Source organism: Sycon ciliatum, chromosome 7 (genome assembly GCF_964019385.1).
Source record: "Sycon ciliatum chromosome 7, ocSycCili1.1, whole genome shotgun sequence".
NCBI lineage: Eukaryota > Metazoa > Porifera > Calcarea > Leucosolenida > Sycettidae > Sycon > Sycon ciliatum.
Window position 1 is genome coordinate 22,547,280 of NC_088649.1, and position 21,869 is coordinate 22,569,148.

The 21,869-nt window shown below is 45.7% G+C and overlaps 1 protein-coding gene across 1 annotated transcript; it reads right to left on the reverse strand.

Moving 5' to 3' along the window:
- Positions 1–3,866: 3,866 nt before the first annotated feature.
- LOC135820606 (uncharacterized) lies at positions 3,867–14,157 on the reverse strand. Its single transcript, XM_065333656.1, has 7 exons — positions 13,196–14,157; positions 10,987–11,193; positions 8,604–8,743; positions 7,210–7,286; positions 6,327–6,511; positions 5,911–5,997; positions 3,867–4,946 (listed from the first exon to the last, which is right to left on the reverse strand). Exons 2-7 carry the CDS (start codon positions 11,126–11,128, stop codon positions 4,570–4,572), a joined length of 1,008 nt encoding a protein of 335 aa, XP_065189728.1. The 5' UTR covers positions 11,129–11,193; positions 13,196–14,157; the 3' UTR covers positions 3,867–4,569.
- Positions 14,158–21,869: the final 7,712 nt, after the last annotated feature.

The following is a 21,869-nucleotide window of genomic DNA, read 5'->3' on the forward strand; positions in this document are numbered from 1 at the left end:
TTCTATGCGTGCTGTAGGTCATGACCTCGCATCGTCATCCATCTCCACATATCCTTTACTTGTCTATTTGACGTACCTGATTGCGACAGACGCGTACATCGTGTTGACGCATTTTTACTCAGCAAATGACATACCAACATCGTGGGAAGAGGACGCAAGAACGCAGGAAGAGCGCCAGCTGCCAATTGCCTGGTGTTAAGAACGCGGTTCTAGGCTAGCAGTTGGGTAGTCCCTTTAGCCCAAATAGGGTTGTCGTTCAAGTGCAATTTGATTCTGAGTGTGCGAGTCGTATTGATGTTCGGGCTTTTAAATATGGACTCGGATGGAGATCCAAGCATAAATTTAGAGATGAAAAGGACCAAGGACCTACAAGTTACGCTATAATGTCCACTAACACCACCAGCTACTAAACAACGCGCTTGTGCGATAGAATTGCACGACACGGACGGACGGTACTGACGTCCTACAACTAACTGCCTAACAGCTCTAGCAGATATTGGATGCGCACTCCAACAACATTCCAACTTGGAAGGTTCTAAGTTATATGATAACATAAGAGGAGAACATGAGCCCAACCAAGATACGCACGAGCTGAACGTCTTAGCTGTGAAGGACGTTGGCGGATGTTCATGTATGTCGATGACGATACGGGAACACCACGATTCCAGAATCGAAAGCAATAATCCACATCACGTGTGTGTCTCTAAGATGCGAAGATCAATGAAAGGTGTGCAAAAATGGGCTCATGGATTCAGTTTCGTGCAATGTTATCGAATGAGCTGATTGTTTAGAAACTGGTGGTGTTAGTTGACATTATAGCGTAACTTATAGTTCCTTGGTCCTTTTTCTTTTCTATGAGAAGATATTTCTAAGAGAGAGAGAGGGAGGGAGAAGGAGAGAGAGAGATTGAGAGAGAGAGAGAGAGAGATTGAGAGAGACAGAGACAGAGGAAGAGAGAGAGAGAGAGAGAGCGAGAGAGAGAGAGAGAGAGAGAGAGAGAGAGAGAGAGAGAGAGACAGACAGACAGACAGAGAGATAGACAGACAGACAGACAGACAGAGGGAGAGAGAGAGAGAGAGAGAGAGAGAGAGGGAGAGAGACAGACAGACAGACAGACAGACAGACAGACAGACAGACAGACAGACAGAGGGAGAGAGAGAGAGAGAGAGAGAGAGAGAGAGTGTGAGAGAGAGAGAAAGAGAGAGAGAGAGAAAGAGAAAGAGAGAGAGAAATATGTAGAGAGAGAAAGAGAGAGAGAGAGAGAGAGAGAGAGAGAGAGAGAGAGAAAGAGAAAGAGAAAGAGAGAGAGGGAGAGAAAGAGCGTACGGGTGTGTGTGTGTGTGTGTGTGTGCGGTCGGCGTTTCAGTAGACCACAGGACCTATCCCGTCATCGCCCCTACTGTTCCGAACCTGCTCAACCCCCCATGGGGTCCGCATAGCCAGAATATGGCAGCGCGTCCAAGGTCCAAGGTGTGTGTGTGTGTGTGTGTGTGTGTGTGTGTGTGTGTGTGTGTGTGTGTGTGTGTGTGTGTGTATGTGTGTGTGTGTGTGTGTGTGTGTGTGTGTGTGTGTGTGTGTGTGTGTGTGTGTGTGTGTGTGTGTGTGTGTGTGTGCTGTGCCAGCTAGTTCGGTTGGTAGGTACACTTATGCCTGATTGTGTTGGGTCTGTTGCCGACAGGCTCGGCTGCTTGAAGGTGTAATGTTCTACCTGCCACCTTTGTTGGTTCCAGGGTTCATATACTTTCTATTTGAAGTATACATACCTGTTAACCATGGACTGCTTCTGGCTAGATTAACTCTTGTGTAATCAATGGTGCTAGTGAAGCTTTTATCAGATCCACTCTGATTTAGCCACTCACACTAGTAGCAAATATTACCTTCACTGGGGGCAGGAGTAACTGCAGTTGGATCCCGGGACGGATACCCTGATGCCGTCAATCCTTTTTCTGCACCTTGTCCTCACCCACTTACTGAGGTGTGGTGAGCCCATAAGTGGGATCATTTCAAATCCACCCTAGTTTGGGGATTTCAGGGGGTGTCGGCCGTTGGGTGGTTCAATGGCCAATTGAGTCATCTTTCCAAGATTCCTTTTGAGTCTCTCTCCCCTCTCCCGGGGGAGACCCACGTGACCAGTTTTGGCAGTGAGCAAGTACAAGTACAAGTGTGTGTGTGTGTGTGTGTGTGTGTGTGTGTGTGTGTGTGTGTGTGTGTGTGTGTGTGTGTGTGTGCGTGCGTGCGTGTGTGTGTGTGTGTGTGTGTGTGTGTGTGTGTGTGTGTCTGTGTGTGTATGTACCTGTATGGGACAAGTATTGTTGGTGTCGGCAGGTAAGGTAAGGGTGGAATGGGCAAGGCAGCAAACAGCCCTCTACACATTGCAGTGCAAGCGAGTAGCCAACGAGATGATCATGAACAGCTAATTGAATTGAGGAGAGGGTGAACCCAACCACGGAGGTGGATCTGCATCCCATTGTACCCTCGTCATAGCCGTTCATACTGGAGCTCGCTTTGTATGTACATGTACTTCGATAAGAGATACTCTTGCTTAGTATGACCTCTGTCCAGAACACAGGAATAATTACACTCCTTACTGGAGGCAGTTGGGATTATAATTATGTTTATCGGATACTAAGTACATGCACATTAGCCTGCCCACCAATAGGTCCTTTTTACACATGCATTGTTCTGATTTCTTCTCCAGTGTATGATTTATGATTTATTGCATTTTAACCATTGTGTTAATTTGCCCATAAAAGAGGCTAACTCTACTAAGGACCACCTGCCACTACTTTGCTGGTCGACCATGAGGTCCATCTTATCATAGATACACAGCTGCAGCCGCACTCCATGCCTGGCAAACACAGTACAATACAGTACTTGACTTCTTCTTCACTTGCCAACACTCTGTTCACGTGTCAAATAACTGCTACACAGAATCCTCCAGCAGACACGTACACTCGTACCTCATTTATTCCCGTAGCTATGCAGAAGACGTTACTTCAGTAACGTCTGGCGCTAGCCAGGGTCCACACAGCTTTAATTTGGTATTTGTTTGTTTGTGTGTTTGTTTGTTTGTTTGTGTCACGCCTGGCGCTATCCGTATCTGACGGCAAAAAATCATAGGATGTTATAAATTTTTCGATTTTTCCTATTTTGTTCAGGCAAATTCTGGGATTCGAACCCGCACTATCGCCCTACATGCATTCCCCATACACTTCGCATTCATACCCATTCTTCCAAGTTGCTTCACGTTATTATCTTGCGTTTGAAAGCCCTATTTAAATATTGCGGGCAGCTGTATGTGGCCAGCTGTGTTTGATGGTACGGTACGGTACGGGAGACGTTGTCGTATTATCCTCGATCGTACCTGTCCCGTACCTATCCCCTACCGTACCGTGCCATCAAAGACGGCTGGCCACAATGCATATTCAAATAGGGCTTTCAAATGCAAAATCACAATGTGAAACAACTTGGAAGAATTAGTATGTATGCGAAGTGTATCGGGGATGCATGCAGGGCGCGAGATAGTGCGGGTTCGAATCCCAGGTTATGTCTTAAAAAAAAAGGATTTTTTAAAGAATTTATAACATCCCCATGCTTTTTTTTTGTCTAGGTCATCAAGGCAAAAAAGCATGGCGTAGGGCCCTGAGCTTCGAAGCTCTCTCGTCCTGGCGGTCCTGGACAGGGCACTGTCCGTAACTTCGGGGTTCGGATAACCGAGATATGAGTGTATCTTATCTCATGCCAAAGAAACGCGGACCTAATTCAGTCGAATAGCGCATTATATTATTGAAGTTTCCCAATTTAGATACAAGATTCTTCACTCACCATAATCCAGGAAAACTAATCTTGTTCTTTTAAATCTTTTCTCCCTTTCCATCGTCATCCTAACATTGGGCATGATTGCCCGTTTGACTTGCCATGTAAAATAAAAGCAATACAATACTGATGAGAATGTCTCTTTCAATGTAAAGAAAAAGCCTCTCGACTAGAACGGAACAATGCATATTCAAAATGGTATGTCACGTCCAGAGTACTGACGTACATTGCACTGGGATTTCGAGGAAGATTTCCAAAATGGACAAAATGTGACTGGAGACGGATCATAGCGGGTTTTAGAATGTCATGCTATTCGCATTCACCATTACGTTCATGTTTATCTAAAAGCCACGTAATCATGATTATAGCTGAGCCACTCCACCTTCGTCCAGCTAGCTGTTTAGACACCGTTAGGTTTCGTCAGCAGAGGTGGACAGTTCAGATTGTCATCAGCGAACATTAAAAAAACATTTAAAATAGATTGAATAAAAGTTCTGACTTTTTGTGAGGTCCTCAAGCTCTGTGCATGGTGTACCGTAGTAGGGTACCAGGGATGGTTCTGTTTGAACAGAAATGTACTTGACAAGTAGAACGAAATTATGTTCATGTATGTGTGACTATGTACCTCGTATGTCGTCGATCAACTGCAGCAGCATGTTGTATCAGGTCCAACTCGTCTCACTATACATTGCCTCAACAGCTTGTCCAAACAAATGCAAAGAACTCGCCAAGCAAGATATCTCCAAGTTGGTCTCATTGATAGCATGTTGCGTTCACTCTACTCGATCTTGCCAGGTTCTTCACACGTCGCCAGCGCAACGCCACGCCGGTGTTGATTTGAAACTCGCTGGTGAAGCTGTGAACAGAGCCGGCTAAAAGGTACCGCTTGCCTTTCTTCAGCCGGAGGCCACACGGTGGCGGACACTGCGCCGCTCTCGCTGGCAGCGGCTTCTGCACGTTTATCACACTGGCTCTGGCTCCTGGGACTACTCCGGCACAACGCGAGCCCAGTGTAGCGCGTGTCTGGAAGCGTGAGAGCACGCGATCAGCGGCAGAATTACGGGAGCAGATGGCCAACAGGGCTACATGGTAATGACCAAGGCTCTCACCAGTCACCCATCCTACAACAGCTGGAATTGTGCACAGAGCGAAAGACAAGGCCACATTCACACACACATACACACACAGCCACACACACACATACACACACACACATTCACGCAAACACATACGCATTAAAATTATTCCCAAATATACGCAGATGTATTCACAGGAAATAATTACAATACGCACTATCTACAAATGCACATGTCAAACATACACATGCACACACACACACACACACACACACACACACACACACACACACACACTCAGACTCAGACATGCCCATCGCGGAAGCGATGATAGCGAACAGCTATGTTAGACATAGCAACTTGTGCTAGGATTACACCATTCAACACACACACACACACACACACACACACACACACACACACACACACACACACACACACACACACACACACACACACATATATATATTTATCACTCCCTTAGTATTGACTCACATAGATTTTTGCCATACCTAAGCAGTCAAATATTCCTGCATATTTCACTCCTTAGGGCTATATTGACTGCTTATATTTGACTGCTTAGGGGTTGCGCAGTTGAACGGTGCCTAGTGCAGCATTGTCACTGCATGAGTAGGTGGTGGTGCAACGGTTGTGCAATCATAAAACCGGGATTCATCAGGTTATCGTTCTGGAATTTGAAATACGGACTGTTTGTCGTGATAAATCTAATATTGACTTCGTACTTGGTCAGTATAGGAAATAAAAACCTCGTAAAAGACCTCGGCTTTTATTTCCTATATCGACCTCGTACTCAGTCAATATTAGATACATACAGTCCGCCCACATACGTGCTCGCATAAACGGACGCAGGCCCAAGAAAGGCACCGAAAGGCACATGGTATACTTTTATTTAATTCCTCAACTAACTCCTCTCACAATATAGAATACCTAACCTCAGTTCAATGCAATTTTAAATTCTGCCCACAATTATACAAGATAACTCCATCCCCGGTCTTACCAAAATCTTGACATAATGCCTTGTTTAGCAGTCGCCTTTCAACGTCACTGCCTCTCTTCACCTTACATGGTGAACATGTTGGCATAACTGGAGAAAGAAACAGAAAAACGATGAGGAAGCATTATTAAATTAAGTCAGTTGTCCCGGAGAGTGCAACTATTTAACAGGTCACATGCCCTAGTTCTGGCCTGCCAATCTTCCATCTTTAGTGGCTGATATTTGTGGAGCGCAGGATACCAACCACTGCCGTACTTTCGTTAGGTTTTATGAGCCAGCTTCGGTGAGAAAAAAAGGAACGGGAGGGAAAGGTGAGATGTGAAAAGCGAGTGACGAGCTGTGGATGATGGCAACACGAATCACGAATCACGCAATATGCTTGATTTGCAGTCGAGGGATTTTTCTAGAGCCAGTCTTACCCTTGCGAGGTCTTTGGCAAATGGCGGTGGTGTGGCGGGTATGACAACTATCCGTGACCACAGTACCGGAGGCGTTCATGTGAAAGCAAGTGTGACCCAGCCAGGATTGGTAGAACTTGGTCTCGATGTACGGTTGGTAGGGCGATCCCATTAAGCTGCGTTCACCATATAACCAATACGGACCGCTGCAAGTAACATTATAAAAACAGAACATGATCATACCTTTTGTGTAATCTAATACGTTTGTAAAATCGCAATGAACAACGCTGTTGATGTGTTTTGAAGAATGCGAAGTAAAGTTTTAAAGTGGACATCTATCTTCCAACGCGTTTCCTCGTGATTATTATCCATGGAAACTTTGCCCTAGCTCTTTCCACTGTTAAAGTCACGAGAACAGGTTGTGGAAGGTGCAGTGCCAATTACTTTAATAATACTTTGCACTGCAAAACTAGTTTAATTTAATTTATTCGCAAATTAACGACCAGTGTCCGGTTTTCAGGGATTCGATTAATTTTCAAAGGTTTTGATGTGACGTACCTTGCACTGGTTTACCATGCTAAATGATAAATCCGTGTACAATTGAACAGTTTCCTCGTAGACAAAAATGCAATGTTACTAAGGAGTAAACACACACTTTAGGCTCTTAGCCACTGTTGGGTCCTGATCGGAGTCTGAACTATTTATTTTTCCAATGCTTGACCAAATAATATGTATGATAAACTGAACACAATGCCAGATGACTTCTACATAAGTGATACCGGTAATATCAATGTTATCTAATCTCGCACTAAATGTGTGACACTGTATGTGTTATCACGCGACTCAATATCACATCAGCCACCATCTTGAGAGTGTTCACGGTGTACAAAGGCCTAACACTTACCGTTTCGGAGTAAGGATGCTCGTAAGGCCTATCCAGGTGTCCACCCCGTGAAATGTGCTTTTCAGATATTGATGGTTCTGAGATACAGACAAATTCCATAAGAATGGAACCAGAACGATAGTAAGGCTTTCATTAGTTGAAAAACAAATAACTATTATCATCCAGAATTAAATTAGAAGAAATCGCATGGAAACGAGTTATGAAGCAACCATCCACGACTGTAACAAGATAATAAGCAAGCAGTCAGAAAGTGTGATAACAGGGCCCAAAACTGACATGATACTGAGACATCCAACGACCTGAGACCTAGTTCTCATACACCTCAGCTTAAGTGCGCAAACCTACAGCCTTCCATCTTGGAAGGTTCAAGTCGATAGCTAATTGCTTCATAACTCGTTTCCATGTGATTGCTTCTATTTTTATTATATTTTTTATCTGCTCGGTATGCGAGCCACATTTGAATCAACCAGAATATTCGACTATTCGTTCGATATTTCGAAGCACTCGTTCATGCTTTCACCACCGAAATCAGCAGTTTCCGAGCAGCCAGCAGTAAAAATTGATGTGCAGGCTGTGTAGTGTACATTGTTTCAGGACTAGAGAGAGAACCAGAATGAGCCACCAGCCAATACACTCCAGAGAGTGACTGCCAATCCGATCAACCAGGGCTTGTATTGTGTGACTTTCAGGCTTTTCGAACGCATGCCCGAAAAATCGATCTGAGAAGGCCAGCGCACTCGGACTCGGACTCGGAATCTAATTGCAAACGTGCGCCCCTAGCCCTTGCGTTCCCTATATTGCCGCAGTGGGGGTCTAACAACACGTTAAACGAGTGTGTAGCACTATGACTCGAGCTATTACGCTCCCACTCTAGTAGCCTCGTGGGGTGTAGCATTTGACCACTGATCTATGCTGCACTCGCTTACATCTCCAGACATATTTTTTTCCCTTCCTTCACATGCGCGCATATTATTTTCTTTAAAAAAGGTTCAGCATGCCGGAGTAACGTTTTGTAGTTAGATTTGATTCAAATTGTACATTTATAAGTTATTTGGACCGAAACAAGTCAGCTGACGCATGCTACGGTGCAAACTACTGGGGATTGAAATCAGGGCCTCTCAAATCAGTGCCCACTGCCGTCCATCGACGGCCCTGCTCTGCCACTCCGACCTGACGTCTCCGCTCAAGTCAGACATGTGTTTCATTTGGAAGGGTTAAAAAATGATCAGACTGAATCCTATGAAAACAAAACCTGCGTACATGAACCTGCCTACGTACATGACTGTATAATGACATCCTATCTACACTGTACATTGCACGTAACACGTTATCAACAAGACGACTACGATCATCATGATGTACATGTGCATGCACAGTCATGCACCTACATGTACCTCTTCGCTTCTGAGCTCCGCCAGCTCCGCTCTCCAAGTGTTACAAAGGTTACGTGCTTTCCAGAAGTTGTACAGTCGCTCAGTGTGTGGCAGTGCAGTGTAACAGCTTTGACCATGCGCTGTCCAGCCCGCATCGCAGCCTGTAGGAAAGGAAGAAAACATGGTAAAATATCCATAGATGCATAATGTACATGTACAATGTAGGTACCACCCAAAAGAGTATGGATGGTCGAAATGCCCAAACTCAAAAAGGACACTGCAGTACGAAATGCCCTTAGGCCGCGGTCTCACCAAGTTCAGCCGTTTTGGGCTTGCGCTGAAAGTGGCTTGCGACTAGCCAGCTGACGGTCACACCAAAACTGGCTGACGCGGGTTTTCCCATTTTTTTGTTTGGAGGATGACCCTGTACCCGGTATACATGTACGTGATTTGCGCGCGCACTACGTCCTAATTTTGAATCTCCACGTGGGCCTTTTTGTGGATGGAAGGAGAAGTAGGGATCTGGAAAAGAGATAGAAAGAGAGAGGAGTAGAGAGAGAGAAGAGCGATTTGTCACAGTGGATTGAGAATGGATTCGGAAACGAAGAGCCGCATCGCTATCATTCTGTATTTTATTATGTACAATGGTGATGATCCGAATAATTTCCCCTGAGAATCACCTCACTTTGCCGATGGTGACAAACATTAATACCAGGCTTTGTCGCCGGAGGAAGCGACACGTTTTCGACTTTGTTGATGACGACGGCGCCCCGCTTTCATTCGCAGCAAACGTTTTCAGTTCTGCAAATATCCAAGCTCGTTTGCTCGTATCCTTTTTCATTAGGGAGGTTTAGTTCCCACGTAACGAAAACGCGTACGTGGGTGATCCACGTAAAGTGGATGAAGGGCACCCACGTTGCAATGTTGTGTTTAGTTACACGGAACAAACAAAAGCATAAAGCGAAAGGCCCAAACCTGGTCAAAGACGAAGCTACCCGGGCCTAAGAAGCTCATCCAATATTTTGATTTCGTGCTTCGGAAACTTCTTCAGCTGAGCACCCTCACAGCTCGCACAATGCGCTCCATTCTGATTTTCACCCACGTTTTGGCGGAACGTGGGTGAGCCTCCATACACGGTATGTCGTGAATCAGAAAACGTCTGTACGTGGGTCACTGAGTATCACGTGGTACACACACGTAAAGTACCCTCGGATTACGTGGGACTAAACCTCCCTATTGTCGTCTGATATCGCGTTTTTGTTTCGTACCACGGCTCGAGCAATCGGTGCTCCAGTCCCACGCTCCAACTATCCATGGCTGACAACGAAAACCTTCAAACACTTCACACAACTACGGTACAATACAAGAGAAGAAGAAACTACCTGACTACAACAAACGTCAGCTCAAGTTCTTCAACTCCTCGTGCACCCTTGCACTTCAGCCAAAACAATTCAGCCACTTTCAGCTTTTCAGCGCTTCCAACAGGGCTGAAAGCTGAAAGTGGCTTGTGCCCCGATTTTCAGCCGTTTCCGTGGAAACCTCAGCCGAAAAAAGCGCTGTTTTGGCTGAATGGCTGAATCGGGCTCGGTGTGACGGCGGCCTTACTCAATTCTCAAACCTCTTTTTTCCATTTCCTCAACTAGTGAACATTTCTAAAATGCTATTTTCCGGTTCAAAAGGGTCCCAGCCTGCAGGAGCACAAAATTTCCACGATGCTCTCTCGCTTCAATCACTTTACTTGCATATCGAGATAAAATTGCGATAAGTTGATAACCTGTAGCACAAATAACAGTACATTCATATCCCACTTTTTTTCTTATGTGTACTGTATTGTCATTGAAAAGGCGACGAGGAGACAATAACTTTATTAATGCGATTAATAGTATAAGTGAAGCGGACATTACAAAATGATGAATGAGAATACATGTATCTAAAATGGTTGTTCCTAATCGATTTTCTTGAGACTATCATCAGGGAAAATCGTCATTCTCATTCATCATTTTGTAATGTCCGCTTCACTTATACTATTAATCGCATTAATAATGTATTGTCATTGTACGTTGAACTGTTGAGATACCAAATTCAAATCAATCAATACGACCACAATACTACTATTCCTACACATCAGTGCGACGAACGTAATATAGGAGTCTACCATCATTTTCTAGATTCTAAGACCAGTTTTCGAAGTCTGAAGAGAATGCTGAATGGTCGCTGTTTGGCTGAAGAGTCGACTACACCAGAGGTTAGTGGGAGGGCATCGCTGGCCATACTTCTGCTAGTACCGATCTTTCTTTTTTTAAGACTTTCCCATTTTTAACTCCCTCAACCTTACGAATGCCGGTTTGTGTATTTGATCTAAACATGCAACACATGAAATATCGGAGCACTTGGCGAAACTCACCGGACGAGACGGAAGATGCCTGAGAGCCACGGGAACAGGAGATGGTTATTAGGAGCAACACCAGCAGCCGCTGCACTACCATGCCCAGGAAAGGTCTGGTGAGTGCGGATCTACTCATATTGGTGTCCATTGTCAGCGACATGGTAAGAGGGTCTACCACAGAAAGACGTCAGCTAACTTGAGTTGTGATAGACGCAACAAAGCACCCTGAACAGGAAAGGACAGACAATGCTTCACTCACGGGTTGTTTTAATTAAGCGGAATTCAGCGCCCCCCAGTGCTTCCTTTCCTAAAACTGATGAATATTAAATTATTTTGACAATTTTGTTTCCTTTTCTTACGGTACAAGCAGATCGGGAGCGTACAATCTTCAAAGTGCGTCACAGTTGACCACAGTTGACCGCCTCTTCGGAGCGATGACATCGCTTCCAACACAACAAGTCCATCACATCAAATCAGTGCTGTAATGTCGCATTCCATCGACCAAAAATTGAAGTGTGAAGATCAACTCCCACGGAGGTCACTTGACTAACAGTGAAGTGGGAAAATGCTTAGCGTTAGCGTTTCCTTCAAAGTCGGGTTGGTCAGGAAACCTCGCAGTGCCAGGTATAATGGTTGCATAGGCCTGCTCAGTGAAATCCAATCAAGTACACGCCAGGGGCTGTATAAGTAGCCTTGGCCTGCGAAGACTGTGTTCTAAAACTGGTGCAGGTCGCAAACTGGACTCACACGATCGGATTTCATCGAGCAGCACTGTATATTAATTTTGTAGGTGTCAATGTAGGCGAGCGTAAGCATCCTTCATTCTCAAGGTTATGGAAACCTTGGCGAGGCGCCCAACTGCGATCTCGCTGTGAACAGCATTGACATTGATGGCGTGTACTCTCGCACAACCCAGGTCTGTGGTCGGGGAGTCAGCTGATACGTGTACATGCGCATGTGCTTGGATGGTCCAGTTGAGAAAGGTGCATGGATTCATCAGGCGAAATGGAATGCTGAAGAGTTGGTATACCATGATGTGAGTATGCGAATGTGTGCGTTCAACTAACATTGAACTACCTATGTTATGCAAAAGATGTAATAGACACATATCTGGCGGATATGGTGTCATACTGTGTTCGTTTACTAGTCCTACATGCCCTCTTGCGTACGCAGGCAAGTGAGAAAACCGGGCTAAGAGAACAAGCACTACTCCACTCAAACTAATCGTTAGTTGTCACCCGGGGTACTCTGCCTGACATCAAACCCTCAAGTGTAACACTGTAGTCACACGTGTACATACGTCCTTCTTTTCTCAAGAGCTGGTACATGGTACGTACCTTTACATGAAGTGCACTACCCCACAGACTACCAGATAGGCAGAGCTTGTCAGTAACCACTACCATTCGTTCTTTGCCTCACGAGAATGTTGAGAGTTCTCTGATGCCAGGTGGGACGAAGCTTACACTCTCTACACTCTCTAGTCTAATATGGACGCCACACTCCACACACCACAGTCTAGCAGTCGCAGTGGTTGTAATGGTTGCCACTCGTGTGTTGTTGTGTTTTACCCAAACGTGTCATACATGTACATGTACATCTACATGTAGGCTATAGTAACTGTTGATTGTATTCTAATTGAAGGGAATGTCTGAAAACTTATTCCTCGTTGTTGATGGCGGTGAAGAGTTTGAAATTTGCACAATGTAGTTTTTCTGTTCCTATTATGTGACAGTAGTATTAGTACTTAGTAGTAGTAGTATTAGTACTTAGTAGTAGTAGTATTAGTACTTAGTAGTAGTAGTAGTAGTCATGGATTAAAGGAAAGGACAACGTGTTTCGAGTTTTGACTAACTTGGCCACCAACGTAACCAGACCATACATGAAATTATACAGTCATCGAGCGCGACAAAAATCCGAATCCAAATTTGTAGTACCGGTAGTAGTCGTTATTATTTTTATTGCAAGACGTGTGGAAATCTCTACAGCGTTGTCCGTTCACAGGAAAGACCGTCACATTTTTATTGGACCTTAACTTTTGATAGGTGCTGTGCACTTTAATTAAATTGATATATTCTGGAGTCAATTGTACACTGCTTTAACATGAAACCTCGCAATAGGTACCGGATCAAACACAGTCGATCAGATGTTCGCTCAACCTGCTTAATATGTTCATGTTTGGTCAGGCACGTTGAACAATAATTATAATTATTGTGTGTTTCTCACTCACCTTCCTCGTCAAGTGATGGCTTGGTTTAGAAGAACTAGTCGTGGTCTGGAAAGCAGCTCTTGTGATTCGGATAATCCTTCTGATACGGTTGCAATATTTCGCATAACATGTCAGATGGGTAACCTTTAAATCTTTTCCACAGGAGTAGCCTTAGTTACGCCAATGGAATCTGCACTGGCGCTGGTCTTTCAAGCACTGCTGACGGAAAGACTAATTCACACTGCGCTTGAAGTGAGAGAACTCTCTTCCTTTCTGACGAGGACGCTGTAGTACTCTCTTGGCAGCGCGGTGTGTTCACTCCTCCGAACTGTGGGCTTGACTTTGGGTGCTTGCTAGGGCCTTTTGTCCTGTAGCCTTTGTACCAGCTGAGGGCGTGGATGTAAACCTCTGCCCACAGTAATCAATTAGGTCACACTAAGTGAAGATCAAACTTTTCTAGCTTTAGAGAAAGGAAATTGTTAGACTTGCAAGGTCAGAGGAACACCTTTGCTTTCGGACTTGGCGAGAAAACGCACTGCACAGTAATAATCACTTCAAACCGTTCACTTCCCGACAGATCACAGCAGATGTCAAGAAGTCGACACACACCCTCAGCAGAGCAACACGTTTGACTTTAGTTGTCTTCACGTCTCCGTTATGGTAGTCCTGGCAAACCTGGGAGCGACTGCGTGCCATGATGACTTCTTTGCCTGCAGGGTGGAATGTTTGCAATCGTTCGTGCTCTAGATGCTTTTGCGTGCTGCGGCCATAATAGTATGCGTTAACGCTCTCAATGATATCGCAGGTTATGTCCCAGTACCTGAGGCGCGAAAGGGATCCGCCATCACCTGGCTGGCACAAACCTCCCGAACACACGCGCACAGACAAATAGTCATTTGTTCCAATGAGGCAAAACTAGTTGTCGGCGGGTGGTCGATCCTATGGTCTAGAGTTTTACCGCGCAAGCAAAACGCTGTTTGTGCCTAAAAGCATGCTGCCAACTGGCGCCAGGTCGTGCCTCAAAGCGTCGCACCAGTACAATGTACATTAGGTTGCGACAGCGGCGTGAAACTGTGCACCTCTGCACGGAGCGGTGCCAGCCCTACACTGTTCCAAGCTTACTTTGGACTGCACATTTTTTCTTGGCTGACGTTGCGCGGGACATGCCTGTGAAAGCAGAGCCCAGAGCAGCGCTGATGAGTGTTGTGTCAACGATCGCACTATTCACAGGTCATTGCCGATACACTCCGGCGTACACGCTGTCAAATCCCAGCAGACAAGCGGCACGATACGCATGCTAGCTGCACTAGATAGACTCTCAGTGTTGAAGCAAATACAAATTGTGAGGTGCAATGTAGCTGCCATACAGGTTACGCATCCACTTTAATAATTATGCATGGTGATAATCATAGCCATGATTGCGATTATTTTACTCATAGTGGCGTGTGCGTGTTTGCGACTCCTGTATACTCGTCCGTGTGAGGTCCCACTGTACACCAGATTAAACTTCTAGTACATGTACTTACAGTGAGGGAAAGGAGTATGTTTGTTGAGACTCCCAGTCGGTTTTCGTTGATCTTGTTTTGACGGTCCAACATGCACAGTACATGTACTTGCCAATACACATTAATTTAGCGAGAGTTCCCAGATTACCTAGAGTGCTCAACACCACAAGGATGGAGCATTATCACGCAGGCAGAAGAGAACAGAGACGGCCGGCTGGGTCATTGTTGTTCTGTTCTCTTCTGCCTGCGTGTATTTGCCTATGCTATACCTTCAGGACAAATGACGTCAGGCGGAGATGTTGTGCGACGTTTCTATACCTGATATACAAAGGCACACAATGAAAACCTTGGCAAATTTATTCCGTTGTGACTCCGACAACGGAATAAATTTGCCAAGGTTTTCATTGTGTGCCTTTGTGTACGCCGCTCTGCCTGAATCAGGCATTGAGCACTCTTGCAGAACCAAAGCATATTGCCTCTGTGTATACCTGATATATCCTGCCTTTATATCTTCCTCAAGGATTAAGGGATGAAGGCGCAAATACAGTTCCTAAACAGGTAAGACTTGAGTATAATGCGATCGGCCACAAAGTGGTCAAAGACGGAATGTTCCATTCGTGCATCCATGTTACTGTTGTACCAGGCCATGAGTTCCCAATCAACTGGCGGCCGCAGCACCGTAGGAAACTCCTTCCATTTTTCAAGCAGGGCTTGAACCTGGTAGCGTCTGTTTTCAGATCATTCCACAGTGCCTCCACTCCCTTGGTCCTTGTCGGTAGTGGAAGTCCCGCGGATTAGGGAAACTCGATCTGAGTTACACGCAAACAGAAAATGTTTTATTATTATTCTTTTTTCCCTGCCCTGCTGGCTGAGAGAGAGAGAGAGAGAGAGAGAGAGAGAGAGAGAGAGAGAGAGAGAGGGGGGAGAGTGAGAGTGAAAGAGAGAGAGGAAGAGAGCGAGAGAGAGAGCAAGAGAGAGTGAGCGAGAGAGAGAGAGAGAGAGAGAGAGAGAGGGAGGAAGAGAGACAGCGTCAGAGTCAGAGACAGACAGAGAGAGGAAGCTGTGTTACGAATCAGGGTTTCGCTTTTCACCTTCATAATTATGGTGAAACGCGTAACTGGAGGTCTGTAACCTTCTTTGTCCTTCCTTTTCTGATAGTATTAGTATGAGAAGAGGAAGGACAAAGAAGGTTACAGAACTGCATAATAGTAGTAGTAGTAGTAGCAGTAGTAGTAGTAGTAGTAGTAGTAGTAGTAGTAGTAGTAGTAGTAGTAGTAGTAGTAGTAGTAGTAGTAGTAGTAGTAGTAGTAGTAGTAGTAGTAGTAGTAGTAGTAGTAGTAGTAGTAGTAGTAGTAGTAGTAGTAGTAGTAGTAGTAGTAGTAGTAGTAGTAGTAGTAGTAGTAGTAGTAGTAGTAGTAGTAGTAGTAGTAGTAGTAGTAGTAGTAGTAGTAGTAGTAGTAGTAGTAGTAGTAGTAGTAGTAGTAGTAGTAGTAGTAGTAGTAGTAGTAGTAGTAGTAGTAGTAGTAGTAGTAGTAGTAGTAGTAGTAGTAGTAGTAGTAGTAGTAGTAGTAGTAGTAGTAGTAGTAGTAGTAGTAGTAGTAGTAGTAGTAGTAGTAGTAGTAGTAGTAGTAGTAGTAGTAGTAGTAGTAGTAGTAGTAGTAGTAGTAGTAGTAGTAGTAGTAGTAGTAGTAGTAGTAGTAGTAGTAGTAGTAGTAGTAGTAGTAGTAGTAGTAGTAGTAGTAGTAGTAGTAGTAGTAGTAGTAGTAGTAGTAGTAGTAGTAGTAGTAGTAGTAGTAGTAGTATGCTTCATAATATCAAATCAGCGTATTATAAGTCCGCCGTAACGCAGAAAACAGATTTCTGATACAAAAAAATGACTTAGCCAGTATAGCTTGCCTACTGCGAAGGTCATTGCGTAGACTGATAGTCACGTTTTCTTTAGGCTTTCCACCTATTCATTTCTTGTCTTATTCCCCAAGGAATAAAGTTTCTCACACTGGCATACTGCATAAAGCTGAAATGTCCGGCAATGGCGGGTCAATTCTGTCTTCGCTTCGCTCGTACCTTCAGGAAAGGAAGATAAGGGCTATTGTTGGTGGTCAGACCTCCTCGCACTTCCCAAACCAAGCCGGTGTGCCGCAAGGCAGCATCTTAGGACCAATGCTCTTCCTTATTTATGTCAACGACATATCTGACTGTGTCTCCCCAGAATGCCAGCTAGCGTCGTATGCAGACGACACAATACTGTACTGCCTGATCCGTGCCGATGACGTGTCCCCCGCCACTTTTAATTCACTGCAAGCCTCCCTCGATGAGCTCCAAGCTTGGGGATCGACATGGAAGGTCCAGTTTGAGCCGACAAAGTGCCAGGGAATGTCGATGAGCAGACGATCAACACCCCTCCCACCCTCTTCTCTAAGCTTTGATGGCACCGTGATCAAAGAGGAAACCTATGTTAAGCTTCTCGGTGTGACCTTCGACCGCAAACTGTGGTTCCGCAGCCATTTCCACCAGGTTGCAGTCAGAGCCAGCCAGCGCCTTGGCTTCTTCAGGAAAGTGTGCCCAGAACTCCACCGCAACGGCCGCCTCAGCGTATACAAAGGCCTCATCCGCCCAACCATGGAATATGCTCTCCCCTAGTCTGGCAAGGCACAGCCCGGTCCAACCTCGCGAAGCTTGACCGCATCCAGCAGCGGTCCATGCGCAGCATTGGCGCTGGAACCATGCTCCCAAGCTTATCAGTGCATCGGCAAGTCTCGGGACTGCACTACCTGTTCATTTCCGGTCCGGCCCATCTGACAGACATGCTGCCACCTGCTGCCCCTGAGCCCGCCCGCCCCAGAACCCGCCACCAACATCAAGTGAAACACTCCCATGCCGTCCAGTTGTCACCCCTCCCCGCAACAAGTCTTGACATCCTACACCGCTCCTTCTTGTTCGGCCCACTCACAACATGGAATGCTGTACCCTCTGCCATCCTGAACGCTCCCCCATCCAAGGCAGCGCTGCAACGCTTCAAAGTAGCAGTGTACAAGTATTGTAATTTTTTTGCATTGTATTATATTTAAGGATTTCCCAAAGGCTTTGGGCCTGTCGAGGGGATCTCCTGCAAGAAGAATGAAATAACAACTTTATGTGGAGGGAGCAGTTAATCGAGGATAGGCTAAGGAAATAGATCGAGGCATACAAAATCTGGTAATTTTAAAAGAAGTTGGGATACCGTCAGTGCTATGAATATATCGGCGAAAATGCTGATAGAGAGAATGCTTGAATTCGGGGAGGCTGGTTACAGAGGTAAGAGAAGGCGGTAGGCAATTCCATAGTATTGCAGCTTACCTCCTCGAGAAACTTGTGGGACTGCTGTCGACGTGTACACCACAGACTAGCATGCTACCTGATGGCCTAACTCTTTCTTCTTTCTTTTTTTAACCCCCCCCCCCCCCCCCCCCCGTGCACGTCGTGTGCAAGGATACCGAGACCTCTGGTCGGAGGAGTCTCACCTCACCTACACAGCTGCAAGTGCGCGTTGTGTGCAGGGATACCGAGACCTTTTGTCGGAGGAGTCCACAACGCCCCACCTACGCAGCTGCACTAGTGGATACTAGCAGTCAGACCCGACTCAATAGTTGTTTGTTCTGTCAACCCTCAACTTCTGTGTTCTAGACGATTTTTCGTTCTCCCTGCATGCAAATTTTTTATCTTTCTTGTTCTTATTTTTTTGTCTCGAGCCGGGTTTGTGTTCTTTGTAAAAAGAAAAAGAAAAGAAAAGGGGGAACTGGAGAGTGTGTTTAGTATCCTACAAAGTACATAATAATATTATTACTTCTTGCCCCAACATTCTTTCACAAGAAGAAGACGTCGGTGCGACTTCGGCGATACTTGGAATTGTGTGTTGCTCCCTACGTGGGAGCTCGCGTTTTTCCTGCTGACTTGAATTCTCACTTGACTGACTCACGACTGCCATCCAGAGCACACGAGAACTTCGAACCTTCTACTCAGCAAGCCTGCAAGAAAGCACCACTCCCTGCTGGATACACAGTATTTCGGGGAATTCAACCCTCATCAGGTGGACTTGAGTAGGTTTTTTTTCTTTCTTTTCTTCTTTCTTTTATTTGAATTCGTTTAGGGCACAGGCAATTCTGCCTTCTCACCAGAGGAAAAACCTCCGGTTTCTGCTAAGAACGAATATAATATTGTGAGAGAAGGAATTATTAAAAAGAATCATAACATGATAATTCCAAAGCACAAAGTTTGTATATAATTCAAATGGGTGTGTGTATGTGTAAGCATGCAGTGAAGAAAACACCGAGAAAACATGCAGTAATGTGTAGGGATGCCGAGCAAGGTGGTTACAAATTACAATTAATTCTGTTCAGAGCCAGTTTAAAGGCAACCGCCGCACTGTGGAGGCGAATATCGTTGGGAAGGGCATTCCAAAGAGTAAGTAAAAAAGTAAATTATCGTATCCGTTCCCGAAGGGAACTCACGACGGCCGCTAACACCCGATAAACCCTAGCGGCAGATGCAGCGCCTAACGGTGGGGGTGAGTGGGTAAGTCTCACAACCACTGGCACAAGTGCCGAAAGCGACCCCATTAGCTAAAGAGTGCTTCCCACAAATGTCAATGACTGACGACCGGAAGGTCCAGGAAGGAAAGGCACTTGCAGTAGCCGCTGCTCCTGTCCTGGAGTAATTCGGCGATCATCCCGGGATGCTTGGCCTGTGTTAGCCATCAACTGAAAGTAGGTGCAGAAAAGAGGACTTGCAAGATCATGTAGGCAACGGAAAACAAAAAACAAAACCTTGTAGTTAAAAATGTGAGTTAGGGATCGAATAGATAAGCGCACGAGGAGGGGGGCTGTGGATGCACGGCTGGAGAGTCGGAAAATTGCACGAATTCCGGATTTGCTGGATTTGATTAAACGACTCTGCAGCTGCTGTGTCAGCGACGGGAAGAATGCATTGGATGCGTACGTTAGTCGTGCTTGCACAATGCCAATGTACCAAAGTCTGCGGGCTCTTATGGGCAGAGATCACCCATGGCGCCATAGCTGGCTGATGGCGACTGACGCCTTCTGCACAACACTGGAGACATGTGGCTGCCAGGATAGCTGGTCATCAATGGTTAAGCCAGGGTATTTGGCAGTGGAGGTCACAGTTAAGGCTTGATCCTTACATTTCACGACTGGTATGTCGCCAGTGAGTCCCCGAGGTTGAATTACCATGACTTGGGTTTTGCCGGTATTCAGCAGAAGCCCAATTTCGGAGAGCCAGTCAGACAGACGTGTCACAGCCGTAGTCAACGTCTTGCAAACAGTGTCCAGATCTGAATCAGAATAATCTAGGATGATGTCGTCCGCGAACTCCTGATGAACAACAATGCAAGGTATGACGTCGGAAATGTCACTCGTGTAAAGGACAAAGAGAAGCGGCCCAAGAACACTGCCTTGGGGCACACCTCTTGAGCATGGGACTGCATCAGAAAGAGCCTCACACACCTTGACGCGCTGAGTACGACCAGACAGATTCCACCACCAAACGCTGATAGATGACCTTCACAATCTGAAGATCCGTGGAAATGCTCTTGAGTGGTTCAAGTCGTATCTGTCTCACCGACAGCAACGCGTAGAAGTGAACGGAACCACAAGTGACTGTAGAACCTGCACTAGGGGCGTTCCCCAGGGTTCCGTCCTAGGCCCTACCCTCTTCAGCATCTACACTCGACTTGTCCCCACTCTGCCATTGCGTTCCCAATGCCTTCTTTATGCAGACGACACCACCCTGTATGCCTCTGGAAAGTGTCCACGAATTCTCATGTCTTACTTAGAAGACGATTTTTCAGTGGTTAAGCAGCACCTCACAGATCGCGGCCTGCTCCTGAACTCCAGCAAGAGCCAAGTACTACTGATCCACAGCAGACGCTCACATCCCCCACCTAACCTGAGCATTGTCTGTGGTTCGACTGTTATTGCCCCGTCTGACGAAGTTAAGTATCTAGGACTGACTCTCGATTCAACTTTAAGTTTCAGTGCCCACGTTAACTCCCTCAGGGAAGACATCGGAAAGAAACTAGGTGCTTTTCGACGTGGAAGGAGGAACCTTGCTTTCCAGGCCAGAAGGCAGTTCTACTTGTCAGTAGTCCAGAGCAAGCTCGAGTACGCCAGCACTGCCTACGTCCACTGCCTCGCTGACAATGTGAGAGATCAGCTGCTGCGCATAAGTAAGAGAGCACTTAGATGCATATTTGAGCATGACACATTCACGCGGACATCATACTTGCTTGAGCGATACCACATAATTAGCTTAGACAAAATATATCATACTAAGTCCATATTCTTCGTGTTCCGTTGCATCCACAATATCTGCAGTTCACTCCTCTCTGACATGTTCTCCCTTCGCCGTGACTGCGGTCACACAGACAGAGTAACCCGCGGCCAAGTCAATTATTCCCTTTCCTTACCCATTGTGCAAGCTCAAGCTGGATACAGATCTATTTCATTCCTTGGTGCTGACCGCTTTAATGCGCTTCCCGAATCCCTTCGCACAAATCATATCCCCAATTCATTTCGCCAGGAACTTAACAATTTCATTCATCTTGGGCACCCTGTAAGAAGACCTTAGGGTCTGTTGGGAATGCCCAAGTAAAATAATAAAATACAATACAATACAATACAAAACAGACAGATAGCTAGCCAACCATAACAATACTCTGCCATTGACTCCCAGGGTGAATAGTTTATCAATCAGACGTTGATGTTGGACACGGTCAAACGCTTTTGACATGTCAATCATCACAATACCTGTGTATTTTCGCTCTTGTTTGGCCAACAGCCAACGGTTGGCGGCTAGATCTAATGCATCTTCGGTAGAGTGCATTTTCCTGTAGGCAAACTGACTGCTAGGTAATATGCTATGTTGCGTGAGGTATGCTGTGAGTTGCTTCTTTACAAAGAACTCCAAAATCCGGGACAGAATAGGGAGCAATGACACTGGTCTATAGTTAGTAGGGGATGTTGCATCGCCATCCTTGAACAGTGGACTAATGTGTGATGTTTTAAAACACACTGGCACAGTACCTGATGTCAAGGATGCATTGACTAGGGTGGTAAATGGAGGTGCCAGGGCATCTGAACACTGCTGCAGTACAATTCCAGGAATGTTGTCACTCCCAGATGCTTTGTGAGGACTCA